Source organism: Passer domesticus, chromosome 2 (genome assembly GCF_036417665.1).
Source record: "Passer domesticus isolate bPasDom1 chromosome 2, bPasDom1.hap1, whole genome shotgun sequence".
Classification (NCBI taxonomy): domain Eukaryota; kingdom Metazoa; phylum Chordata; class Aves; order Passeriformes; family Passeridae; genus Passer; species Passer domesticus.
In genome coordinates, this window is record NC_087475.1 from 86,368,374 (window position 1) to 86,395,372 (window position 26,999).

A 26,999-nucleotide genomic window follows, 5' to 3' on the forward strand; every position below is an offset into this window, starting at 1 on the left:
CTCACTCCCCAGTCCCTTCAATAAATGATGAACAGTGAAAACTCCTGCTGACAATGTAATGTCACCATTGTTTATACTTCCACAGTGGTTCATCCTAGCAGAAATGGTTCATCCAGCAAATGCTCTTCCCTCATGTATTTCATAATAGTTCAAAATAAAAATGATTTATTGTGTAAGTAACTGGTAGATCTCAAGTGACCCTCTGCTTCTGTGTCTTGGCAGGCAAATAAGCACTCGTAAGTGCATGGTCAAAGGAAATTAGAAGACTATTCTGTAGCTATAGAGATATCAGCTGGCCAGGGAAGGACTTGGAAAGTCAGTTTTTCAAGAATCATTGCTCTTCACAGGACTCTACTTTTTAAGCCGAAAGCTTTTTTTTTTTTCTTTTTTTTTGCTCTGAACATAATTGCTTTATGCCAAGTAGGATTTCTGTATTTTAAGGATGTCTTTGCACTTTTTCAAAAATCATAAAGAATAAAACTCTTGCCTTTTATGATGTTTTAATTAGCTGATATTTGCAGCTTGCTGGAAAATACTGAGGGATACCTTCCTGCCAGATGAAAACCAGCAATTCATTAAGACTGGAGAAATAGTAATGAACTGTCATCATATGCCTTTGCATATACCTTTAGTCCCAGTCAAGCATCTGGTCTAGGTAGGTTTTTTTGGATCTCTTCTCAGTGGAAAGAAACTCGTACTAGAACCACCCTGAAGGTGGTTCATTCTGTGACAGTGCACATGTTCAAGGTGGGATGAACCACATTCTGGAGGTTCTGGTTTTCTTCTGGATCTGATAGCCTGAAGGATGAGGTCCCCACTGCAGCAAACACTGTTCAGAATGGTTTTGCACATTCTGAGCAGCAGACTTTTCCCCATTGTTTTGATCACTTCTTCTAGTTCTCACCTCAGTGAGAGAGGGAACTTGAGTTCAGAGGGAATGCTTTGAGTAGAGTGTTTTGGGTTGGAAGTGACCTTCAAAGACTATCCAGCCCCACTGACATGGGCAAGGACACCTTTCACTAGACCAGGTTGCTCAGAGCCCCATCCAGCCTGGCCTTGAACACTTCCAGGGATGGAGCATCCAGAGCCTCTCTGTGCAACCTGTGCCAGTGTCTCACCACCCTCACAGGAAAGGATTTCCATCTAATATGTAATCTAAGTCCACCCTGGTTTAGTTCAGAGCCATTATCCTTTGTATTGACACGTCAATACATTTCTCTGAAGTACCCTCTGGACAGAGGTTCTTGGCTCACTCCAGTGAAGGAAGAACTCCTTTTAAACCATCATCTTAAAAAAAGATATTAGGAGGAGTAAAACCCTCCAGGAGTTTTACACTTTGCCCATCTTTGGCTTGTTTAATAAAGGTAGGCTACAGAAACATGGGACGATAGATCCACAGATGAAATAGGGGTGGTAGTGGTTTGGTCAGGGTATTTATCACAGCTATTAGGAACCAGTCTGATCTGTCCAATTCATTTGCCACAGAGCACAGCAAAGCTTTCAGATGCTAATGAATTTCAATATATCCTTGCAAATTAAAGTGTTACCATTTCCTAATTATCATCTGCTAATAATGATCCTCTTCTACAAGCAATCTAAAAAAAAATTAAAACTCCAGCTTGTCAGAGCATTTCTTTTCATCTGAGTACTCACCACTGGTTTTTCTCGGGAAAATGTTGTGGCAGAGAAATTACCAAGGAGCTTGCAATTAAGAGAGATTGCAGTGACAAGTCTGACACAATAGGAAGGTTTCAGAAGGCACATGGGGAGAGAGGGGGCATCTCGTTCATTTAGCACCATAACGCCAATGTGAAATGAAGTAATTAATTTGGGGACAGATTGGTTCTTTCACTCTGCCTTGCTGAATGTGTAAACAAAATCTCAGTTGTTCTCTAAGTGTTGAAGAGTTCAACAGAATTAATGAGGAAACCAGCTCTCCACAATCTATTAACATTTTTATGGTCAGATAATAATAGGACCATTTCGAGGAAGACCAGAGGCTGACTGAACAAAAATTGTTGTCCCTTACTCTGGCCAGAAGAAACACTTAGAGACAGGGGCAATGTGGTCTTTCTGTGCTAACACTCTAGATGCTAATCATCAGCATTTGGGGGAATTTCTGAACAAGTTGCACCAGACCTGTGCTTGTATGTCAGCATCAATTGGCTTAGAAACCTTTCTGAACACCTAGTTTTGTTCTTCCAGGCACCCTGTGCTAATAATTTTTACAATTTCTGTAGCTAGGTCATGAAAAAGAATGGTCCTTTTGAGGCCAAGCCACTGCTTTGTTGGGCTTTTTCTGTGTCTTTGCTAATTCTTTGCTGTCATGTAGTTCCCTTCTTGACCACTGCATAGCACAAAACTGATCTTAGCAGAAAACTTTTCACAGGAATTCCAGAATCTTTTTCCTATGTTCTCTTTTTCAGATTGTCAGTGTATATGGGTAGTTATATTCCCCTGTGAATTCTTTGTTACCTACTGACATTGATTTTGATCTGCCATTTTATTACTTAGTCATTCAGCATCCAGTCAGACAAGAAAGGTCCAAATCTGGATTTCTTTTAAGCACCTTGTTTTTCAGTTAGAAGGGGTTTTCCCCTTTTTCTTTTCCTAACTAGAGCTATATGCACTATGCAATCACTTTTAGTGGTTTGTGTTGTACAATAAACTCACCACATCCCGGTAGCTATTTGCAGTATTTGCAGCATAACATTGTGCTGTCACCTCTTCATGCTACAAGGTCCTGACATTTCAAGCAAATGTCATCACGTCAACTTTCTATCAGCACAGCTCACTGAGAGATGCACATGGTGCTACAAGCCCTTGTTTTGTGAGAGGTCTCAGGTTATGTAAGGGGAGCCAGCATGATTTCATAGTGTATGTATTTCATATCTCAGAACTTAAGGTTTGGATCTGCAATGCTACCTGGGTAGTGGCAGCAGCTGTTTCCTCTCAGTAACTGTAAGACTGAACTTCGAGCTGTATGCTGTAATTCCCTTATGTTCCTATGGAAACATGAGAGGAGCCTTCTGCCAAAGCAAGCCAAGGCCTTGGGCTTAACACGCATAACATGTGAATTACCCATTTCTGTGCCTGTTTGCAGGAGCCAGCTCCCAGCGCTGGAACTGTGCCTATATCAGAAAAGAAACAGAAAGGTCCAACCTAACCTCTACAATCTGCTGCAAAGCATCCATGAGATGCTTCTTTCCCTTTTCACAGAAGTCATCCATCGAAAGACACTTGTCTGTGGAATAGCAGGGCTCTTCTCCATATTTAGTTTTGATTCCAAGACAATCAGAAAAATCAGGAAGGGATTGGAGCAGGAATGTGTGCAAGTAGGAATTTGGGGCTTTGACAGACTGCAAACTCTGCTGCCCTACAGAACATCTCCGTAAATATGAGGCAATTGAGACTGCTTAGCCTCTCTGAAAGAGGGATAAGCAGAGAAGTGCTCAGTGATAAGAACACACCACGTACTGGAGCGGGGTGATGAGTGGTAACTTTGCTATCCCGCTTCCACTTACTTGAGTGTGCGAGCTTTATCTAAGCTGGAATGCAAAATAAAGTTGTGCCCTATCAGCTGATCAGAGCAGGCTCGAGGGCCAAAGTGTATCCAGGTTATTATTACTGTAACTGTGTAATCGGACCAGACACAAAACCCCAGCACTGCACACAGCGGGCCACTGCCAGCAGACACTGCTGATAAGTCGAATCCAATACATATGGAACTAGCTAAGGGAGAAAAATCTGCCTCATTGAAAATCGCATTATCCAGCCTGCCACCCTTCACTGGCTTTTGGCTTGTCACACAGAGTAATGGACAGACACCCAGAAAAATACTTGTTGTGAACCAAAGAAAGAGTAAGAGACTCTTGTGTTTGACAAAAGCCAATTAAGATCAACTAAACCTTCTATCATGCCTCTTCCAAAAAAAGCACATCTGCCATATTGCTTAAAGAGTTCAGTTATGTTCCTGGGTTTTAAGCAAATGCCAGAAAATGTGAAAGAACTTGACACTCAGTAGGCAAAATAATTAAGAGGAGCAGAGACCTTCAACAGCAGATGCCAATGACAGGTGATATGTGCCGGTATCCTGGAAGGATCCATTGAAGAGGGCATAGTGCTGACAAATCTCATGGCAGGTGAAGATAGCTTCCTGAAAGCCATAGATGCCAGTGAGATATTCATGCTTATCCCATCAGATCCTTCTGCAAGCATTTAACGAAGTGCTAAAGTACAAGAGATGTGTTTGTATTTACAGTGATAATAAATGGCCACCACTGCTGTGGCTTCCCCCATAACATTCATCAGATCATAGAATGGTTTGGATTGGCAGGGACCATAAAAACCATCTAGTTCCTACCCACCCTGAGGGGGGACACCTTCCACCAGACCAGGTTATTCAAAGCCCATCCAATCTGTGCTTGAACACTTCCAGGGATGGGGCAGCCACAATTTCTTCCGGAAACTTTTGCCAGTGCCTCACTATCCTCAGTAAATTCAGATGTTCAACAGTTACCTTGTGCTCCTCTTTGAGACTCTTGTTTCAGGGCCCTGCAAAGATGAGTCCTTGGCATGAATTCAAAACAGGTATTAGTGTAGGACTTGAAGCAATCTTTTAGGTCATTCAGTCCTGTCATCCAGTATCTCAGCAATCCTGCTATATAATCCCCTCCAAAATTAATGAACTTCATCTTGAAAGCAGCAAGTAATTTTTTTCCTCACTGCTGTAGAGGCTACTCTGAAACCACACAGCTCTGATGATCAAATATCTGACCCAGGTCAAAGCGATGCCCTTCAAACAGGGTGATGCTGTGAAGAAGTATCGAAAATGCTGGTTTTGCCTCCTGGCAATAATACACAGCTCCCATTCAGTTCAGTCATCTGAAACATCAGTTTTCTGACTCCTAATTGACTTAGAATCAACAGGTTGCAACCATGTCTGAATCCCTTCCTTTATCTCAGCTCAATGCAGAAGTTTGTTCTTTCTCTCAAACAATTACTTAGTCCTGATGTTTTTCTGCCAGGCCAGAATATCTTCTGTGGATTTCCTTATAATCAAATCTGCTATGTTTTTCCACATATCACCTACATCCATGGCTTCCAGCCCATGCAATACTTACAGTGCTGGCTGAAGACCATGATTTTAGTTGCCAAAGCAATCAGAGGATTAGTCCCTACTCTATGAAAATCTAGAATTTTTGATCTGTGAACTGCTGCATCTGCACTTCACAGCAGACTCACAGTGGATGGAGACTGAGGATGTAGATGTTTCAAATAAGGGGATCTGGCTGCAAAACAGCATTTTGGAGGAACACAAGGTCTGATCACTCCTCAAACATTCTCAAAGCTTTCTATCTGAAACAAAATTTCCATCATTTCTGTCACCAAGATGATAGCCAAAGAGACAGACTAGTGAGGATTCAGCTCACTAATTTAATCTGCCTACAATATAAATGTTTTCTTTAGAGATATTTGCTGTAGTCTCCTTTTATAGTCAAATGGGAGGAAAAGGTATTTCTAGCAGGATTTGTATAATCTCTTGGGGATATGGGCTTTAGGGTGATACAAATTGCACTCTCAAAGTAGATTTCTCTCTCCACTGATTGGAATAGCTTCAGATACTTGCTGAGATGCACAGTGCAGGTGTCTGCTTTTTGCCAAGTGATTGGTAATCCTGAAAGCAAAAGAAACCAAACAGGAAGATCCTAATATTCTTCTATTTCAAGCAGAATTTTCACTTGCATAGAAAAAGATGTTACAGGCCTCTACATTCTTTTTCTGTTTCTTTACAAGCTTTTAGTGTCTTTAACACACTCAGATATTATGCTGAATGATATTCTGCCTTTATAGAGTAGATGAGGTGAATGACTATGGATTTATTTTAATTCATACTTGCACAAAGAGGAGGTGAATAGAGCCCCTAACTTCTTACTCCTGCCTCAGTCATGACCTTTCTCTGTGCCCTTGTGAGAATTGCATTATCTGTTAATTTTCTGATATGTAAAATTAGAATGACCATACTCATAGACTGTTATGAGGTCTAATTAGAAAGTGTAGAGCACTATCTGCAGGGGAAGAAATGAGTTCAGCAGCCTGTAACTGCTGTCAGCAGACCTCAAATCCACTGACAGGAGTATGTCTACAAAGGAGGTTTGAGCAATGAAATTAATCACTAGCAGAGTTCAGAATTGGGTGAAAAACTGTATATTAGTAGGATTATCCTAGGAAAAACCCTTTCTCATTTATCCCTCTGGAATTTGACCTGATAGACCTTTCACAGCCTTTTTTTATCGCCATTTTTGAAAGATTCATCAGTGTAACATTTTTACGTGCATGGCGTACCATTCATACCATGAGCACTAAAACAAGGTTTCTAAGCATGCAAAACACGCAGTTATTAGAAAACCTTTTCATTTCAGCAGTTCACAGAATGCCATGCCCTTTTCCAGGGGCGAGCAGGGATTTCTGAATCACATTGAAAAGTGCCTTCCATGGAATGGTGCCAGTTCAAAGCTCTTGATAACCAGGACTCTCACATACCCAACTCTCCTCTCATCCATTTGGAACGCCATAAAAGATATGGCTCCTCGTGTCAGGCTGCCGTCACTTTCTGACTGTCTTTCTTTGTTCCTTTCCAGGCATCACCGTGGACAAGTTTGGACTTATTTACTTTGTGGATGGCACCATGATCAGGCGGATTGATCAGAATGGGATCATCTCCACTGTGTTGGGTTCCAATGACTTGACATCTGCTCGGCCTCTCAGCTGTGACTCTGTTATGGACATTTCTCAGGTAAGGCAGTGGTTTGGTTTTGTTTTTGCAGAGTGCCAGCCTACACCTTCACCCTTATCTGCATGTCTGTGTGCTTCCCCAGCAGGTCTGACAAATAGGTAAGGGCTCAAGGAGAGTTGCATTTCTACATAGTTTATGACCTAAAATTCACCAGATAATAAAAGAATTACCCTGTAAAGACAGAAAGAAAGACAGAAGGAAAGACTTGACTGCCTTAACGCATAGATTTCTGGGGGTGAGATTTTTAAACATGTTCCAGCCACAGAACTGACTTCTTTCAGAGTTTCCAGTCAGTGGGAAGGCACAGATTCCTGGGAGAGCAGGTTTCATTATGACCAGTTATTACTATATGCCATGGACTATACGCCATGCTCCTTTATAACATCTTAGCTAATCAAAGGTTTTTTTCCTTTTCTTCTCCTCATCCTAATTTGGCCCAGCACAATTTTAGACCTGAATCAAATTAACATAGGAAATACTGATTGGAGGATGTGGTGCCAAAATTAGCAACAGCAGGAAAACAAGGATCTTGAATTGCATCAGATTGCAAATTGGTTGCAGCTACCATCATGCTGGGCTTTTAAGTCCTGCTGCTTCAAGGTGGAGAGAAAAAAAGAAGAAGAAATTTCATTTTGATTTTGATTGCTTTACTGCTGGATGGTGCAGAAGAGAAATCTGTTACAGCCCAGCACTCAGTTTTGTGTGGCACTGGACAACTTGTCAAATTGTGCCAGTTTAGGATAGTGTCCTTTGAAACCTTTGTGCCACTTGTTGTTTGCCTGACTGCGGGAATGTTGTCCTCTCCTATGAAAATATAGATTATAGCTGGCGGGCTAAGTACTGTTATTCAGCCACAATAGATGTCAATGGGGTTTCCTTTTTGTAACTACCTAGATAATTTCCGTGCTCCCATATGGAATCTGTTCTTGTTTTTTCCCTCTAATTTGAAAAGATTATTCTTGCTTCCTTGCAACTGGCTCCCACTGTCTGTAATTTATGAACAAGCTGAAATTATGACTTTGAAAGTTTTTCTGCCTTCTGCAGAGGGGAGATTTTGATGGCTAAAGGCCACCTTGTAGTATGTTTCTCATCTTACAGACATAATTTCTTCTTCATGTGAATTTCAGGGTCAGTTAGCACAAGACGGTTGTATAATCAGGCTTTAGAAATTATTTACTTCCAGGTTATGTAGCTCCTATGTAAGCCAGTGTCACGTTCAAACACTTCTGAGATGAACATGTATCAGCTGAAGACTCTTTTTTTTCCTTTCATAAAATGACAGGCACTATTTTTATATTAACTTGTACTGGGATCGGCAGATTAACCACTCCTGTTCTAGAAAAACAAGAATCCAAGCTTAATTAAAAAATAAAATCCAGCTTGGGAAGCAGCTTTTCATCATTTACAGCAGATAGAAGGGTCTTTTCTGCCAGGTCCCTAAGGCTCCCTGGGACATGAGGACATAAAATATTTAGCTGCCACTGTTGACAAGGAATGGTTTTTAAGAAATTGAAAATTCCCTTGTCAGTTCAGAATAAACTCAGCTCTTGATGCTAACTGAAGACTGCAGAGCTTAAAGACCACTGGAAGGGATGGAGGCATGAATAATTTAAAAGAAAACCACAGGCTATAATGTTTTACTACAAGAAGGGTTAAAATAGGCCAGGAGCTGAGAAAAGGAAGGAGATTTTGCAAGCAGAGAACCAGAGTAGACAGAGCTCAGCAAACTGCTTAGCAATGAAAATAAGCCTCACACACTCAGGCGTTAGAAGGCACAATGAACTAAATACCTTACATCTGATCCTTTAAAATAAATGCTGAAAAGGCATATAGAAGCATCAAGTAAAGCATGGCTGTAGCACAGATGTTGAACTACAGGCCTTAAAAATAGGAATTTCTTGTGTTCCTGAATCTTACCTGGTCTCTCAGTTTTAAATAAAATCACAGTGAAACAGTTTCCTGGACCTGAGTCTGCTGGCATCCACTCCTCCTTCCAATAAGGTTACAAAATATTCCTCTAAACATAGTCACAATGAGACAAATGAGAAGCAGCAACTGAGATGGATGGTGGGAAAAGAAGGTTCAAAACAAAGAAACTATACTGGAACTGATAGGTTCCCATCAGCACAAGACTGATTTTTTTTTTTCTATATAAACTTGAAATAAAATAAAATAATCCAAAAAATGCACAACTTAGAGTTCTTTACAAAAAAAAAAATTGTTCTGGATTCTGTTAGTAAACATATTTTAGGTTTGGCAACTAAAAGAGAAGACTCACTTGAAAAGAGTGTATTGCAGAAGCAGAGCTAGAAATGAAGTCAATCTAGTGCTTACTCACTTGTGGTGTTGCCAGTCACTGTTTTAGTGGATTATCAGTGTAGAACTGCAATATGTCACTCCTGAACCCATTTTTCCATTATGCTAAAACAAAATGTGAAAATCACCGTGAAGGCACAAGTATTCTTCTCCATGAACTGAAATTGCCTGAGATTCCTGTGAATTGCTATTCTGCATTTTTGCAGCATAAAGCAGAAAACCATAGGTTATAATGATAACAGATATTCAAATGTGCTGGCACAGCTGCCAGTTTTGTGTCTATCCCTCCTTGTCATTTTCCAAGAGGAGTTCAGCCGCTTGTGTGAAAAATCCTTTAGTAAAAGAATCACTGTTCCGTGTGTCTGATTTCATAGCACTTCACACAGCAAAATTTACAGTCCCAGGTCTCTGCTATGAGGTCCAGCTTCCATCAGTTCAGAAAGCACAGGTGAGGGAAAATCGTGGAATGGTTTGCCTCTGTCCATCATCCTGTTCCCACCAGTGTTCCAGTGCAGAATGTGGGTGTCCCCCTGTGACTGCTTCACGTGACCAGGAATTAAGCCCCCTTGCTAACAGCAGGTTATATCCTCTATGGCCACCTATCAAGTAATAATTAGTTGTGGAGTTTTTTAACCGTTCTCCATTCAATCCATGTTGATTCCATCCTCATTGTGATTGATTTATAGCAATCATGCAGTACAAAAACATCTTGCTATAAAAATTCCCTTGTGTTTTTTACCATGAAGGTTCGTCTAGAGTGGCCCACAGATCTGGCAGTCAATCCCATGGATAACTCACTCTACGTCCTCGACAACAACGTTGTGCTGCAGATCTCTGAGAACCACCAGGTGCGCATCGTGGCAGGGAGGCCCATGCACTGCCAGGTGCCAGGCATGGATCACTTTCTCCTCAGCAAGGTGGCAATCCATGCCACACTGGAGTCTGCCACCGCCCTGGCCGTGTCCCATAACGGGGTCCTGTACATCGCTGAGACCGACGAGAAGAAGATCAATCGCATCAGGCAGGTCACCACCAACGGGGAGATCTCCCTGGTGGCCGGCGCCCCGAGCAGCTGCGACTGCAAGAACGATGCCAACTGCGACTGCTTCTCGGGGGATGACGGCTACGCCAAGGATGCCAAGCTCAACGCGCCGTCCTCCCTGGCCGTGTGTGCAGATGGGGAGCTGTACGTCGCCGATCTGGGGAACATCCGAATCCGCTTCATTCGGAAAAACAAACCGTTCCTCAACACACAAAATCTGTATGAGTTATCCTCACCCATAGACCAGGAACTCTACTTGTTTGACACCAGTGGGAAGCACCTTTATACTCAGAGCCTTACCACTGGAGATTATCTTTACAATTTTACTTATTCTGGAGACGGAGATATAACCCTGATCACTGACAATAATGGCAACTTAGTCAACATCCGAAGAGATTCCACAGGGATGCCCCTCTGGCTGGTGGTGCCTGATGGCCAAGTCTACTGGGTGACAATTGGTACCAACAGTGCACTCAAGAGTGTAACAACACAGGGGCATGAAGTAGCCATGATGACTTACCACGGCAACTCTGGTCTCCTTGCCACTAAAAGCAATGAAAATGGTTGGACAACATTTTATGAGTAAGTATTTTATTAATATTGGCACTGCTGACTTCATTCCGTGTTCTCTGAACCATGCAAGGTTGGTAGAATTTAATTCCCTGATCAGAATTATTGTCCAAATAAAATGGCCTGAACAGGGAGTGTTGGATTTCACACAAACACTAGATACTGGCATTAGGTGCATTAGAACTTGAATAAGCTCCCTCTGCCAAGTCAAGAGTCAGACAGAATTTCTGCTGAGTTTTGCTAAGTAATTTGGACACCTGGTTCTCCTTAACTGTAGTCAGGACTGGAGATTTAGGCTGTGTGTCAGAGAATTTTTCTTGGCTTTGAAAACCTTGGAAGTATGAAAGATCCACCAGAGCCTCTTTTTTCACAGCTTTTCACCTACCTCCTCTGCTGCAGTGTCCTTGTTGAGCCTGTTTGAAGTGTTTGATGTAATATGACAATTGGCAATGACTAATGAGAGCTTTCTCTGGAAACAATTCTGTAGTTAATGGGCTGCTCAATTCCTCCTGTTGCAGTTTACCTCACTAAGCTTTAAAAGTAGTCTTGGAACTGTTCAAGACTATCCCCAAAGAGTTTTTAAGCAGAGAGAAGATAGGATGCATTGAAAAACCCAGAGATGGCAGTATCTTGAATATTTGTACTTCTTCTCTGTACTACTGTTAGCAATTCCCCGCTTATAAATATCATAAAGCGAACACATTTCTGATATAAAAAAGGACAAAGATAACTGGGTGAAGAGCACCTAGAAGGATTCATCCTGCTGTTGAGAGCCCTTTCTCCTCCCTCTTCCCTAGTTTAGTTTTTATTTACAAGTGTAACCTGTTTGAAATGCTCCTTTAAATGCATCATTTCCCACATGTGGTTACATGGAAGTGTTCGGCTGCCATAATAATAGACCCTTTGTAAGAATCCAATTTGGATAGAATAGACAGTTCCCAAGACGACAAACAAAAAAGTTGCTAAGAAAAAAAGGGATTCAGGAAAGAAAAGCTGGCAAAATTCACATATCTGTGTGTTGATATGTGGTTGCTTTGGTTCTCTCCTTAAAATGTTCCAGACCCAGTTTCAAATTTCTTTGCTTAATACTCACTACTCCTGCTCTTGCCTTGAAAAGAACTGATGGTAACTCTGTGATGAATCTTTTGAAATGTTGTTAGCATTTCATCAATGTTCTGCTTGCAATTACTGTAGCAATATTCCTCAGTGAATCCAAGTTAATAGTCTCCATCTCTGACTTTGAATTTGCTTGAGGAAGGCCTTAGGGAGGAAAAAGAGGGTGTTTTTCTCCACAAGAGCGAAAGCCAGCTATATTGTCAGGACCATTGTGCTAAATCAAGGAGGTATTTTCTTTTTGCAAAAACCCTAATAGTTCCTGTGCTTGAAAACAGATGCAGCCACAGACAGTGAAGCAAACTAAACATTACAGCTAATAATGGTCAGATTTATACCTCAAACATAATCTTTTATTTTAAAGTGCAACTGAAAATATAAAGGAGATAAAACGAGACAGAAGCTCAAAATCAGCTTGCTCTGTGGATATATTTATAACAGTGATCCATTATTTCTTGCTGTCCAACAAAATAGAGCATTTGTGAAAGTCATCATTCTGGTCCTTTTATGCACTTCAGAAGAGTCATAAGAAAGCTTTTTAGAGCTAAATGGAAGACAGTATTCTCTAGTGGCTGGACTATGAAAATCTCAACTAGAGCAAGTCAGCACTGTATGATAGCACAGCATCACTGACTATAGAATTGTGACTGTGCCTTCAGAGATACCTCATCCAAACCTGTGATCACTTATCTCTGTTTAACTGTTCCTGACAGTTTCTGATGCAACTATATAAAACTACAGAGTAAAAGTCTATATCTGAATTAGTTACTTCAGCCTCTCCTTTATAGGCAGGTGGAGGGAAACAGGCCCATTCAAGGTGAGCTTCTTATGACTTATGTCAGGTATTTCCTTTAAGATGAGAAGAGTTGTATTCTGAAAGTTTATCTCTGCAAAGGTAGTAGAGAATGATGAGTTCAGATACAGATGTTTATGTTGCAGATGTCTACAGTTTGGTAAAATGGATCCTGTCAGTCATCTGAGTTATTTATAAATATTGCTAGTGATAACAATGTATTTACTATATTATTATTATTGTTAGAAAGCTTTTTTATATGTTCAGCCCAAATCTTCCATGCTTCAATTGGAGACTGCTCTTTTTCATCCTATCCTATCCTATCCTGTCCTATCCTATCCTATCCTATCCTATTCTATCCTATCCTATCCTATCCTATCCTATCCTATCCTATCCTATCCTATCCTATCCTATCCTATCCTATCCTATCCTATCCCATCCCATCCCATCCCATCCCATCCCATCCTATCCTATCCTATTCTATCCTATCCTATCCTATCCTATCCTATCCTATCCTATCCTATCCTATCCTATCCTATCCACTAGGGACTTGGAAGGCAGATCAGTGATTTAGAGGGATTGATTCTGTCCAGGTTTTGCATGTGTAACCAGGGAAAGAATATAAAATCAGACTGATAAAATTAGAATATGAAATAAGAGTCAAATATTTCAATTGCTTGGTAAAGTAGGTTTCATTTAAACAAAATATATTCTTGTACAGTCTCATGTCAGGCTGCACATGTAAGTGGGCTGAGCCTTGGCTCTCCGAGTTGTAGCAGGCCATCAAGTCTTCAGTGTGATCTCACATGATTCCATGGCAAATCTGTCTAACTTGTTGCTTGGATGGACAAACTAAATGAATACATTGACTTGTCACACTCTACTTGTAGTGGCTAGAAGGAAGCTGATTTTTTTCCCTGTGCAGTGTTCATGTGACTAATATTGTCAGGTCATAAAAATGCAGTTTATGAAGAACAGTGGAAATTGAAGGCTGGGCAGAAAAACTCTTCAAAAATTCATTCATGGGGAGAAGAAAAAAGATTTGATCTATTTATCTCAACATGAATGAGACTGGGAAGTGTCCAGATCACAACATGTCAGCCAAAGCTCTCACCTAGAGAGGGACTCTCAGTCTAACAGAGAAAGGCTTGAGAAGTGTATGGGGCTGGAAAGCAAAGCTAGAGAAATTCAAGTTGACAAGAAGATGTGATTTTGTAAGGCTGATGGTTTAACTGGTAGAGTGGCCAACCATGAAAGCAGTATATTCTCCATTTTTTGGTATCTTAGATCAGGACTCTGATGCCTTTCTTACAGTACAATGTCACCAGAGAGAGGATTTGCATGACTGAAACACGAGCTGCGGGGATGAGTGCAGGCATGGCAGGATGAAGTCTGAATTCCTTATTATCAAGGAAGCTGAAGAAGATGGTGTAAACCAAATAAAGTCAACATCCACTACATTCATGTTATTGGTTTCTCTATCAGAACATCAGGAAATGTACATTGGGAAGGCTTAAGTATTGAGAATTCCTGTGAACATGAGTGGCTGGAAGGTGTTCTAAAAGAGTTTTCAGTCCTGACTGGGGGAAAGGTGAAGTTCATGTTTCTATTTTGCTCATGGCCAAAGAGATAAAGGCATCAAATCTGACCCTGAGGAAAAGTTTCATGTTTCTCACAGCACAAGAGTTGTTTGTGGGCCAGGGCAAGCTGGACACAGCTGCCTAAAAAGTTAGGAGTAAAGTAAATCCAGCTGGCAAGTTTACACTGCACCAGTGGCACCATGTTCTCCTACCCAGGAGGAACATCCTCAAAAGATTTACCTTTCACCTGACTGTCTACAAAGGACAGTAAATCAGAAACCCAGCATGACAGAGCAGTGGTGTTGTGAGAGTGGCATCACTACATGTCCAGCATGGAATCACAGTATCATAGTATGGCTTGGGTTGGAAGGGACCTTAAAGAACATCTAATTCCAGCCAACATAGCCAGCATCTCTGGTTCTCCTCCAGGTGCTATTCTTACCAGGCCATTTCTTAGCCTTTACCATAAGGCTGCAAAGAGCTCTGACATGTGGGCACACTGGTGTGACTCTGCAAAGGAGGAAAGGAGGTAGGATGTACTGATGCAGTACTGGAGGTCTGTCTTCAGGGCACACCAAGGAATCCAGGTCCTTCAAGGCTTCATGCTGGACTGGCACATTGTCCCTTCATTTCTGGGGGGAAAGAGAGTGGCGCTGGCTTCAGGCAGTGGCAGACTCATTCACAGCACTTACAGCTCTGCCTTTCACACATCCTACACCCAAACCTGCTCTAACAAGCCTGTTTTATCAAGTTTAGCTCTGAGTAAGACTCAGTGTATAATAGTGTGCAGTTTCCCTTTATTGTTTGAGAGTGAAACTTAGCTTGCCACAGTAATTAGCCTGTCTCCAAGACCAGTCTATGACGACTTTGAGGGTTTTGGCACTATATAGACCTTTCCTGCCCCTGCAGTGGGCTTGACATTATCTGTCAGTTAATGCAATGCAGCTCAGCTTGTCCAGTAACTGGATTAAAGACTTTTCTTCCCATTGAACTGGTGACAGTAACAGTGATAATCAGCAGCAAAGGAAGTTGATCTGGAAACTCAGCCAGGGAAACGACTTCTTGTTCAACTCCTCCAGTAAAAGACAAAGGATGCTGTGTGACTACTTGATGCTTTGTTGTTGCTGCTTTTCAACTTGACCTGAAAAAATTGCTACCAGCTTTTACAAAGTTCCTTAGCAGTTGCTGTTTGTCTGCTTCAGAATCCGGAAATTCTTCTTAATGGATTTGTTTAAATCAAGAATACGGCAATTATCTTGATTAGTTCACTGAGATGTTATCACTGTACATTAATTCAATTTCCCTCTGAGCCAAAGTCAAACCTTCTATGCATTATTTAGCCCAGATGAGGCTCTTTAACTTAGGTTCTTTGTGTGTCCAATTAGTTTTGAAGGTCGCCTCCTCCCGTACAGACTCAAACATTTACACATTGCTCCAGCCAAGCCCAGAAATTCAAAACCTTTTCACGGACTCCCCAGGAAGTGGCTCACAGTTGTCTGGAGGGCAAAGGATCTCATGGAGCCAGGTCTTCACATGAGTGGCAAGGGGATCTTTGACCCTGTAGCACTGGAGGCTGTTTTACAGAGAACCAAACTCTGCCAAACCTCACACACTGTAATGGATGGAAGGTAGGAGCCAGCTGGACTGAGCATGCAGTAGGACCTTGAATGGCTTCCCAGTGACCCACAGGGCTCAGCAGAGGTCCCACCCCAGCACCAGCAGCTTTTAGTGCCAAAGGCAGTGCCCTGGTCCATGTGACTGTGATTTATCAGGTCACACACAGAGTTTTACAGGATTTGATTTAGTGTAGTTCAGGTGAGGGTCTTGTTCTACTCTTGCAGCAGACTGGAGTATGGGAAACACCTTTGGCTTTTTTTCTCCCTCCTCTTTTAGCAAGATTTCTTGGTTCCATTTGTTCCACAATTTCTAGATGATAAAATTATGAGATTCTCATTATTGTTCCTCTGACAAAGTTGCAGTGAAACTCCAGTGTCATGATAAAATAGCACTTCTCCAGTACCCTCACTAGGTCATGAGGTCACATTTTGAGCCACTGCCTTGCCCTGAAATGAATGCCTGATAGCAAAGTTTAGTTGAGAACCAAGGGAATTATGAGTATCATAAAGCTAGAAAGAGATCTTCCTCTTCTTTTTTGGGCAATGAGAAAGTTCAGCAGACTGTGGCCACAACCTGGTCTTTGGTCATTAGGGAGAGGACTTGCCTTCATGCATTTTTGAGTATTATTGGTTTGTCTGTTACAGATTTATTTTTAATGTTGTGTTTAATGTTGTTTGAAAAATTGGGATGAGGCAAGCTTGTTAAGAGGCACTGGGTGCACGTTGGTATAATCACATGCAAAATATAGTTTGCAAGGTCCATTTAGACACTTTGGCACTAAATGCAATATTATTATAGTGAGTTTTTTTCTGATCTATTTGACTTGTGTTTTAAAAGGCTGATGAAATGTTAAGAAGCTAAAATGAGAAAATGCAGAAACTCAGGCAAGAAATTGATTTCTGAATAGATGGTACTTAGGATGCTCTTGAATTCCCAAGGTCCAGGTCTCTACACAATGGTAATGTGATAAATGAAAGCTCTGAATGTTTACAAGCCAACAATTAGACCTCATAAGCACCAAATACCATTTTAATTCTGTGCATTGAACCTTAGCTAAGTACGTTTCCAATTGGGAATGGATGGCAACGGATTCCTTTGCTGGCCTAATAATTGCCACTGTAATTGTAAGTGCTGAGGCTTTGCAGCAGGTTTGAATGGGAGGCAGCAGCTGTGTTAGCAGGTGATGGATTCATTGCTCCAAGTGGCTGCTGTGTGCACTCCCATGCTTCAGTATTTCCTTAATTCTGAGGCTTTCACAGCATTTGGAGAACACAGAAGTCTTAGGCTGTGATGAAAACTGGCCCAGCCCTAAATCCCGATGCTGTGGAAACAGGCTAGGCAGCTTAGCTGCAAAATGAGGTGACTAGGAGAGATTTATGTTACTGCAAATACCAGGGCACACCTGCAGCTACATAAGAGCCAGTCATTTGGCCTTCTTCTCCAAGCTGAGGTGTGCCCTCTAAGGGCCTTTATAGGGCTGAAAGCAGAGGTGGCAGGAGCCGACACATTTAACTTGTTAAGCATATTATCTCTAGGATGTGCAAGTCTTCACATTCCTGGTAGACTGTGGGTTTGTGACAGGTATGTGATGTGTGAGCTAAATCGGGGAAAAGGGGGAAAATGCTCCAATTCTGAGTAAAAACAGAAAAGAAAAAAAGAACTGCTTGCCAAGAAGAAAACGCTGTGTGTGTTCATGCTAATGGGCTTCCCACATCTCCGTTTGCATTGCCACCACAGCGCTAAAAGGAGCTTTAGTCTGGACGTGAGCATTTTACACTTCATCTGTCACCAGTTAAAAATAATAATAAAAATGGGAACCATCTAATTGCTCTACCTTCTAATTTTTCTTCTTTTGTAAGGCAGGACCTTCTTGCAGCTGCAAATCAGTAAGCTGTCCCCCCAAAGCCAGTCCTTGGCATGTCCCTGTCTGGCTGCTGGACAGAGAGGTGCCGCAGCTCCTGCACATGCAGAAAACACAGATGGTCCTTGTTCCTTCCGAAGGAGGTTAATGGGGTGACTAAGGATGTTCCAAAAGTCTAATGTACTTCTGCAGACATCTTAAACCAGTTCCAGCAGATCATTCCAGACTGTTCTAGCCCAAAACGAGCCTTACTTTTCAGGATCCAAAGTCCCAAATGGAAGTCTTTGCTCTTGATGAAGTACTGTGAGTTTTGTACACCTGTAAAAATGTAACCATGTAAATTAAGTGTATTGTACTTAGTCATTTTGACTTTACAAGAAAAATCTGTGCACAGAGGTCTAAGTGCCATCACATTCTTTCATTCTTTTTTTTCATGCCATTTTAACTTAATTTGCACATGGAAATGTTACTGGCAGATTTCTCTAGTTGCATATTTGCAAATAATATTTATTTGCCCAGCAGAGGTGGAGAACCATTTGTGAGAGTGCTAGAAGCTTGAAGTCCAAGAATATTGTAAAAATATTACTAAAAAGGCACTACAGAAATACTATTTAAAATAATATTTCTTTTACAATACATAATATTATATAAAAAGGCACTGCTTGTCTTTTAGTAAGAGCATCCTGCATAAGACAAGGGGAAATGCCTTTAAATTGAACAAGGGTAGGTTTTAGAGTAGATGATAGGAAGAAATTCTTTACTGTGAGGGTAGTGAGTCACTGGCACAGGTTGCCCAGAGGGGATCTGGCTGCCCCATCTCTGGATGTGTTCAAGGCCAGGCTGGATGGGGCTCAGAGCAATGGGATCTTGTGGAAGGTGTCCTGGCCCATGGTGAGGTGGGTGAAACAATATGATCTGTACGGTCCTTTTCACCCCAAACCAATTTGTATTTCTGTGATTTAATGAATATAAAGAGTTGGCTGTCTGCTGCTGCTGGGGGCCGTTAAACTGAGTTAAATAGGACTTGCATGGAGCAAAGGTTTTGTGCTCACTCTCAGCATTTTTCTGAGTGCCATTCAATTAGGATAAAAAGCTGTGACTCACAGGACATTGACTCAGCACTTATCACATGAACAAGCTCTCTGCCTGCATCCTGGCTTTTGAACTCCTTATTTCCCTAACCTGCCGATCTGCTTCCTTTTATACACCTGTTATACCAAACTCACCCACTGGACTTCAGTACAACACATCTAGATTTGTGACATTATTTTTAGGAGGTGAATCACGATTACTTTTAGGAGCAGCTCAGTTTTAAAATCTAAATTAAGCAATATAAATAAATCACTCACACCTACTAATCCAGCAAGTCAGAGATGTGAAATTCAGATTTATTTTACTGAAATTTTGGAACGTTTCCAAAATTGATTCTGCCCTTACAGTTCAGACTGATTTTTATATATAGGACTACTGATGTTGTGGTAGAAGGAATTTGGGGTGTTACACAACACACCTTCAGTGATAACAATGTTTTCTCTGCTCAGAGGAGAGACTAAATCATGTCCTTTGTGTCTTGTCTCAGCAGATGGGATAAAGAGACTGCCTGTGATGTTTTCTGTTTAAGATTCACATGCTGGTTTAGGAGGAGATGTGCAGGTGACTGGAGACAGTGCAAGCAAAACATATTTGTCTCAGTGCAAACAGGGCAGCCACAAATCTGGAATAAATTGTTTGGTACTGGGAGCACTTGAGCTCTGGTGCTTGCGTGGATGCAGCTCAGATCCAGGCTGTGTGCTGCTAGCTGCTCGGAAAAGCTTTAACTGATCTCTGCCAAACTCCTGCAGTGTAGTCCTGTTTTCAGCCTTTTCTTGTTTTGTTTTGTTTTTTTTTTTTGTTGTTGTTGGTTTTTTGTTTGTTTGTTTGTTTTTTATTCTTTCTTTTCCATTTCTCAATGAGACAAAGGGCAAGGCTTGGATAATCCATGACTGAGAGGCTGACTGTGGAGGGCAAATGCTTTCTCCTATCTTACTACCTACCCTTCTGCTCAGTGGGCAAGAAAAGCCTCATGTGATGATGTCTCCAAACCCGAGGGATGCGGAGATTTGCAATGAGGTCTCCCCTTAGTCACTATAACCTAATTATTAAACTTGGGCAAAAATCATCTTTTTAATCAGCCCTTCCTCACATTAAATCTCTGCCACCAATTTTCTTATTCCCCAGCTCAGAGTAGTCCCAAAAAAAAGCATCAAGAGCACTTCAACCATCTGCTCCCTCCAAGGTCTGATCATCTGTATCCAGATCCCCTCCAAGACATTTCTCTAACTCATTCTTAAAAGAGTTGGACAGTGGGGTTTCCAGTGCTCCGTCTGTTCCTCTGCTTGGAGCAACCATGGGCCTTGAAAATGTTCTACAGCTTCTAATCTGAATTTTCATTGTTTCCATTTACTCTCTGTCACATCCTCAGTAGACATGATAAGCAATTTATTATAATCCTCTTCAGAACACCCATTGTTAGGGTGGCATCTTCCCACTTTTTTGTGTCCCCTTTTCTGAAAGAACTCTTATTTTGGCTTTGCCTCTTACATCAGATTTTCTAAGCTTGTTATCCTTAATGTATCATTTACATTACTTTATCATTCTGAGGAATGGTGCTCTTTACTGGACACTGCATTCTTTCAAAGGCTCACCAATGGGTAGCACAGGAGAACAAGACCTCTTTGCTTGCCCACCATTTACTTTGCATCCCCAAGTGATACATTTTCATAATATGATCTACTTAGTTTCATATAAATCATTATTAAAAGAGTTGTGGGCAGGACTTGAAAAAAGTCAAATATTTATTGATTTTCTGGAATTTTTCTGTTTCTCCCTAACTAAATACCCTCTCCCTGAACGTCCCTCTCATCAGAAGGTCCAACAGCCCTCCCGAGATCAGCCAGTAGAGTTCCCTATTGCACTCCATTTCTACTACAATAACCTCACTGCAAAGGTCCCTTGCCAGCCTTTTGGGTCTGTGAACATTTTTGTAATGCCACAGGTGGGAGGCATAATGATGTGTTTGCTCTCTTAAGTCCGGAGGGCTCTAGACACAAGTGTCTGTTTCTCTTTTTACCAAAAAATAACTCCCCCAGCTTGTTAACTGCTGTGGGGCCTACGTGTATGAAGCTTATTTTACCTGGGCCCTGGTACACAGGTGTCCACATCACAGAAACCTTCCCAGATGGTGCTTATGTTGATTCCTCATTGGAAAGGCCAAGGACACAGTAGGGGTGAAAACTGGTCTGCTTTTTTACTATTTTAAATCAGTCCTTCCATATGGTCCTAGGAACCTAGTAAAAGATAGACACGGGGGTTCAGCTGTGCTCAGGACTCTACACCATGTTCACAAAGGACAATTCTCCATCTGATGTGGCCTATCTGGTCCTTGCTGCTACCTTAATATTTAGCTTTTTAAAATTAGATGGGGAAAAAATTGAAATAAATTGCTGAGCTCAGGACACAACCAGACAAATCAGTTGGTGGGCTTCAGAAATTCCTAGTTCTGCTACACAGGATGCACAGGCCAGTGCTTTTCTGTAAGTCATAGCATAGTAGATGGGAAATAAAGTTACTGTTGTAAACGAGAAGCATAGGGCAGGTGAGGAGTGTTGGAAAAATATTGTTAAAATACAAGCTAATATGTATTTAGTAATTTTATATTCTTTGCTTCAATTTCTTCATCTGAAAGCTGTGATTTTCTTCTCATGAGGACAGAAAAAGTCAAGACTGTCTGTAAGAGTGACGGTGCATTTTTCTCTCTGAAAAATCTGGATGATAAAGAACTGCTCTCTGCTTTATAGGATAATTCATCCTCTGTTGATGCTCTTGACTTCATTACATTCTCCCTTTCAGATATGACAGCTTTGGCCGCCTGACTAACGTGACCTTCCCTACTGGCCAAGTGAGCAGCTTCCGCAGCGACACCGACAGCTCCGTGCATGTCCAGGTGGAAACCTCCAGCAAGGATGATGTTACAATAACAACCAATTTGTCAGCATCGGGGGCCTTCTACACCCTGCTCCAAGGTGAGTTGGGGCCCATCCTTTTCCTGACCAAACTGCACACAGTGGATCAGGAAACAGGCATCATCTTGATAATCCCAGCACCAAAAATCACCTGCATTCTCAGTGCACTAGAGCTCCCCACATGCTGGTACAGACACACACTCACACCTACTTAGCCTCATTCCCTAGCACAGTGGATGCTCTGCAGCTGTTTTTCTGCTCCATTCTCAGTCAGTCCTCTTGCCATGCAGACCCATGCAACACATGTCCTCCATCATCATTACCATTATTGTTGTAACTAAAAGGGTTGCATAAATCAAGCCACACTTCCAGCCAACCCCTTTACTTCAGTCTCTTAATGGCTTCTGACTTAACAGTTGCTCTCCTTCTGGAACAGGCTTCCAGCTGGTTGCTGGAGATCTGATTCTTTGTTCACTGGTGTTTCAAATATTCACAAGGAAGCATCCAGAAAAATGACCATCCCTGTGCCCAAAAGGTCTGTGTTTGAGCTAAGAGGTAGTGTGGAGAAGCACAAAGGAGAAGTGGACAGGTGGGGTAGGACTGGTGGGACCGCTTTGTGTGGAGATGAGCACAGTTGTGCCTGTGGTAGGAAGGTGGGAAGCAGAGGACTGATGAGGTGGAGGAAAAGGGAATGAAGTGGGAAACAAAAGAGGAATAAATAGCAGGGGAGCACTGTGCTGACATGCTGGTAGTGGCAGAACCTGTATTGCACAGTGCCAACTTGGATTTCTGGGTTCTAAAAGCTGAAACCTCCTTAGGATCAGGATGAGCTTTCACAGCTGTTCTCTGGGGCTTGGGGAAAGGGAAGGAACTTTCAGACTCTGCTTTCTTTCCTTCCCAAATCTCATTCACTCTGGCTATGACTGATTACAGTGGGATGTGAAATATTTTTTTTCCTTGTGAGGAGCAAACTGCTCCAAGTGGGCCAAGGATATTCCAGAGTGACATTTATTCCCACATCTCTGGGATACCATTTCTTTCCCCCTCCCTGTAACAACATCAACCTTTCCTAAAAGAAGGTGCCTGTTATGAAAAGCTTGAAAACTGAAAACCTGAAAGTCTGAAATACTGCTTTTACCCTTCTGGAGAGGGCACCCTCAAGCTGTCCCCATATTCCTGTAGGGAAGCACCATGATTTTTTTATTCTTTACTTGAGCCTGTAGGACAGATGCAACCTACCCCACCCCATCTCACTCACTCACATTAAGATGTGTGGCAACAGCACAGACATGAGGTTGGCTTCACCTCAAGAGCCTAATTAAGCAATGGATCTCACTGTTGGGGGCCCTTTAGTGACAAAATTGACTGTGGTGTGATTTATACACTCAGCACTGAAGGCACAGTTACATAATGGTGCCACAGTCAATTCTGTCATTGTTCTGCCCTCCAGCACAGGGACATTCTGGCACTAGGACATGCAGAATTACAAACAGCTTAACTATCTTCAGAAGTATAGAATTATTAAACTGTTTGCATCTGAAGAAACTGACTTAAAGATCTGGATAATGTTGCAGAAGAGGTGGCTTGGTGAACCAAATTCTTGGTGAACCTTTCAGGAAATCTGGATCACACTGTGAACAGGTGAGATCTGAGAAGGCATTTTCAGAAGATTGCAAATTCCTGTAGGATGGATTTAGGAGCTTCTACAACAGGCATATCAACACTCCAGTGGGATTTTGTCTTCTGGACTAGTGACAAAGTGAGCATTTGTTCAATGCCAAAGTAGGGCAGTAGTGCCCTAGAGCCAAAGCAGTCTAAAACACAGCATTCAACGGCCCATGGATTTCATGTAGCCCTTGAGAAATGCCTTCCAGAGCCAGGGAAGAGCCTTCTCTTGGGAAAATTTTGAAAGTAGAGGATTTACATTCCCCACACTGTACCACAGCACTGGTGACCATAACCCTTCTGTGGTGATTATGTAAAACAAAGGGAACATCCTGTGTCTGATTAATTTCATATAAATCTTCAAGACTTCCTCTGCTTCCTGGTGAAGCAAAAAAGAGGGAGGAATATATCCCCTGTTCAGGGATATTTCACTGATTTGATTTAAAGCACATTTCCTAATACTTCAACATCAAACCATACATCTTAGAAAGGTGTGGCAGCCAACTGGCTGGCCCTTCTCTCCATGTGCAGACTCAAGTGTGCAGGGGGTTTGATCTGGCTAGAGTCTGTGTCAAGCACCATCAGCTTACATACTCAGTGGGAGAGCTAAAATACTTGGATCTGCATTGAGGATCACTGCTGTATGTTTTTGGCAAAATCCTGTGCCTCAGTGGTTTTGTTATCATTGCTGTGTAAAGTTAAGCGGTGGTTCTGCTGAGGTCTCTGTGACAGAACTCCAGCTGGCTACCACAGGACCAGGATGAGACCCACATAAAAAAGGACCAGTTCTTGTCACCTTTCCTTCCTTAACTGTACCAAACTGTGCTCTTTGCTGATCTATTTCTTGAGGACAAGAAATGGTAATTTCACTGTGATCTTGTTTCCTGCTGAGCTATGGCAGAGCAACTAGTGAACAAAACCCAGCTTGCCTGAGAAAGGAAAAACACTTAATGGGAATTTTCAATGTTTTTATTCACAATTAAAAGTTTATGGTAGCTGGGGAGACAGAAATGGTAATATTTTCCAGCTTTTGAGGAGCTTCAGATAAGGCAGTGTTTGTATAATATGTTTTAAAGCCATTCTGCACTAAGTCTCATGCTTTCTTACCCTTCATGAGCTACTCTCTGCAGAGATAAATGCCAGCTGGAGATTCAAAGGATGGGCTTTCAGGCTGCCTGATTCCTGAAGGATGTAGAAGAGAGATTGCTCTTCTGTTCAACTCCTGAATTCCCAAATACTGGCCTCAAAATCTGATCTTTCATGAGCTAGTGGAGGCCAGATGTATAGAGACGTGTGGGAGCTTAATGCCTCTGCTTTCTCTCCAAACATGATGACTTCAGTTGCCCCTGAAAGCTTTCTCAAGGGAAAGGATTTGGCTGTTGTTTGGGGAACTGGTTAGCATTAACTTGCTGTGCAATTTCCTGTCACTTGTGAGACAGTGAATGAGCTGAGGAAAGTAGGTGGCCCCACTTTCTCATATACTGTTGTGAAATTAGGATCTCTAGGATATAAAAGCATGGAAAGTTTTCAGTCAGACCGATTTAAAACAAATATCTCACCACACAGTATTTTAGCCTAGAGGAAGAGATTTGAACCTGCATCCTTTGGTAAGGATTACACAGTTATTTCACTTTTTTAACCTGTGGAAGACTTTCTGCAAGAATATAAGTTGCTGAACCTTATCAGAATGAAAAAGCAATTGTCCATGTTTACTTTCCCTGATGAAATCGATGTTTTGCTCCCGTTGAGTGGGACAGATGAGTAACAGAGCGCATTTGGTTACAACCACCTGAAATGCTCATGCAGCATAGATGAGGGAGCAAAGAGCTGGAGCTGTATCATCAAAGATCAGCAAAGAACTCTTTTCTGTCTTCAGACCAAGTCCGAAACAGCTACTACATCGGTGCTGATGGCTCCCTCAGACTGATGCTGGCCAATGGAATGGAGGTGGCCCTGCAGACCGAGCCGCATCTGCTGGCTGGCACCGTCAACCCCACGGTGGGGAAGAGGAATGTCACCCTGCCCATCGACAACGGCCTCAACCTCGTGGAGTGGAGGCAGAGGAAGGAGCAAGCGAGAGGGCAGGTCACCGTCTTCGGACGTCGGCTGAGGGTAAGTGAGAACCACGAGCACTTTTGGCCTCCACTTCCCATCTGATCAGTCCCCAGACTCGTGGCAGAAAGGGATGGGTATGATTTGTATTGTCTGCAAGAGAGATGGAGCTGCAGGACAGAGAATTGTCTGTTCACCCTCAGTGACATAACCTTTAAGACTGGAATATATCATTATGTCTCCTTATGTGCTGATGTTCCTTTTGTCATCAAAAATGGTGCTGATCTCCCTACCAGTTCTCTGGCATCAGACACCACAGGTTTAACCATCATCTCAGGCTGTTCCAGCAAGCCTGGGACAGTTGGGACAGTCGTAACTATAAAATACCACACCAGTTAGTGCAGGTGTTTTCTGCATGTGCTGCTGGTAGTCATAGAGCAGAGCACTGAAAGCCTTCTAAGCATATCAGGACAGGCTGAGAGAGCTGAGATTGTTTAGTCTGAAGAAAAGAAGGCTCCAGGGAGACCTTAGAGCACCTTCCATTACCTAAAGGGGCTCCAAGAGAGCTGGAGAGGAGCTTAGGACAAGGGCATAGGCTTGTAGGCAAGGGGGAATGAATTCAAATTGAAAAAGAAGATGGTTTGAATTAGATATTAAGAAGAAATTCTATATTGTGAGGGTGGTGAGATACTGGCACAGGCTGCCCAAGGATGACGTGACTGCCTCATCCCTGGAAGAGTTCAAGGCCAGGTTGAATGGGCTCTGAGCAACCTGATGTAGTGGAAGGTGTCTGTGCCCATGGCAGGGAGGTTGGAATTAGATCTTTAAGGCACCCTCTTACCCAAGCCGTTCAATGATTCTGTGAATACTGTTCATTAGGAAACCTCAGAAAAAGCTCTGGATTCCTGAAATTGCTAGTCTGTTGAACCTTTTGAAGAACTGGGCTCACAAGGCGTTGCACCACAATTGCTATTGTTCCCTGAAGTGTTGCAAGCAGCTGCAGCCTGACAGTACTCTCCCTCCAGGAGTGCCCAGACCTTTCTGTGCTTGAGACTGATGTGTTTTGAAAATATTGTTCCGCACAATGCACCTCATACTTGTCAGGGCTGTTTAAAGATCTTGCCCAATAAGCTGTAATTCATCTGCTAACTGTTGGCAAAGCTGGGAACTTGTAATAGCAAGTCCTGTGCACTCACCCTGTACCTTGCTAGTCTCAGAGTCACAGGCTGATGAACGGTTCCTGGGAAGCTGCTCAGCACCTGGCAAATTCAGACCCTCAGAGAAAAATGCTTAGTGCTGTGTAATGCCACCCCAGCAAAAGGACTGCAGCTATTTATTCACACTTAAGCTTGGCAGTAAATATCAGTGCTCTGGTTTCAGGATATGTGTTTCCCAGTCCTTGCTCTTCACCTCTCCCTATTCCCTGCTGCATGACCCCTGCCACTTTGGTGTGATTTTTCCTGTCTCTCCTCGCTCACACTTGTCAAGTATTTCTCTTCAATCTCTCCACCTCAGCCTCTGTTCTTTTCCCCATGCATCAATAGCCTCATATTTTGTTACCAGAAAAAAAATTGCAAGCAGTAATGAAAGCTG

At 42.2% G+C, this 26,999-nt stretch overlaps 1 protein-coding gene across 25 annotated transcripts in view; it reads left to right on the forward strand.

The window, feature by feature from the left end:
- TENM4 (teneurin transmembrane protein 4) overlaps positions 1 to 26,999 on the forward strand; it is a 1,559,611-nt gene that overhangs the window by 1,503,686 nt on the left and 28,926 nt on the right. For all 25 annotated transcript variants that reach the window (XM_064409696.1, XM_064409697.1, XM_064409701.1 and 22 more), the window contains 4 exons: positions 6,642 to 6,796; positions 9,859 to 10,736; positions 21,577 to 21,749; positions 25,231 to 25,466. In XM_064409696.1, the coding sequence (XP_064265766.1) occupies positions 6,642 to 6,796; positions 9,859 to 10,736; positions 21,577 to 21,749; positions 25,231 to 25,466 (1,442 nt within the window). The remainder of the gene's footprint in view (positions 1 to 6,641; positions 6,797 to 9,858; positions 10,737 to 21,576; positions 21,750 to 25,230; positions 25,467 to 26,999) is intronic.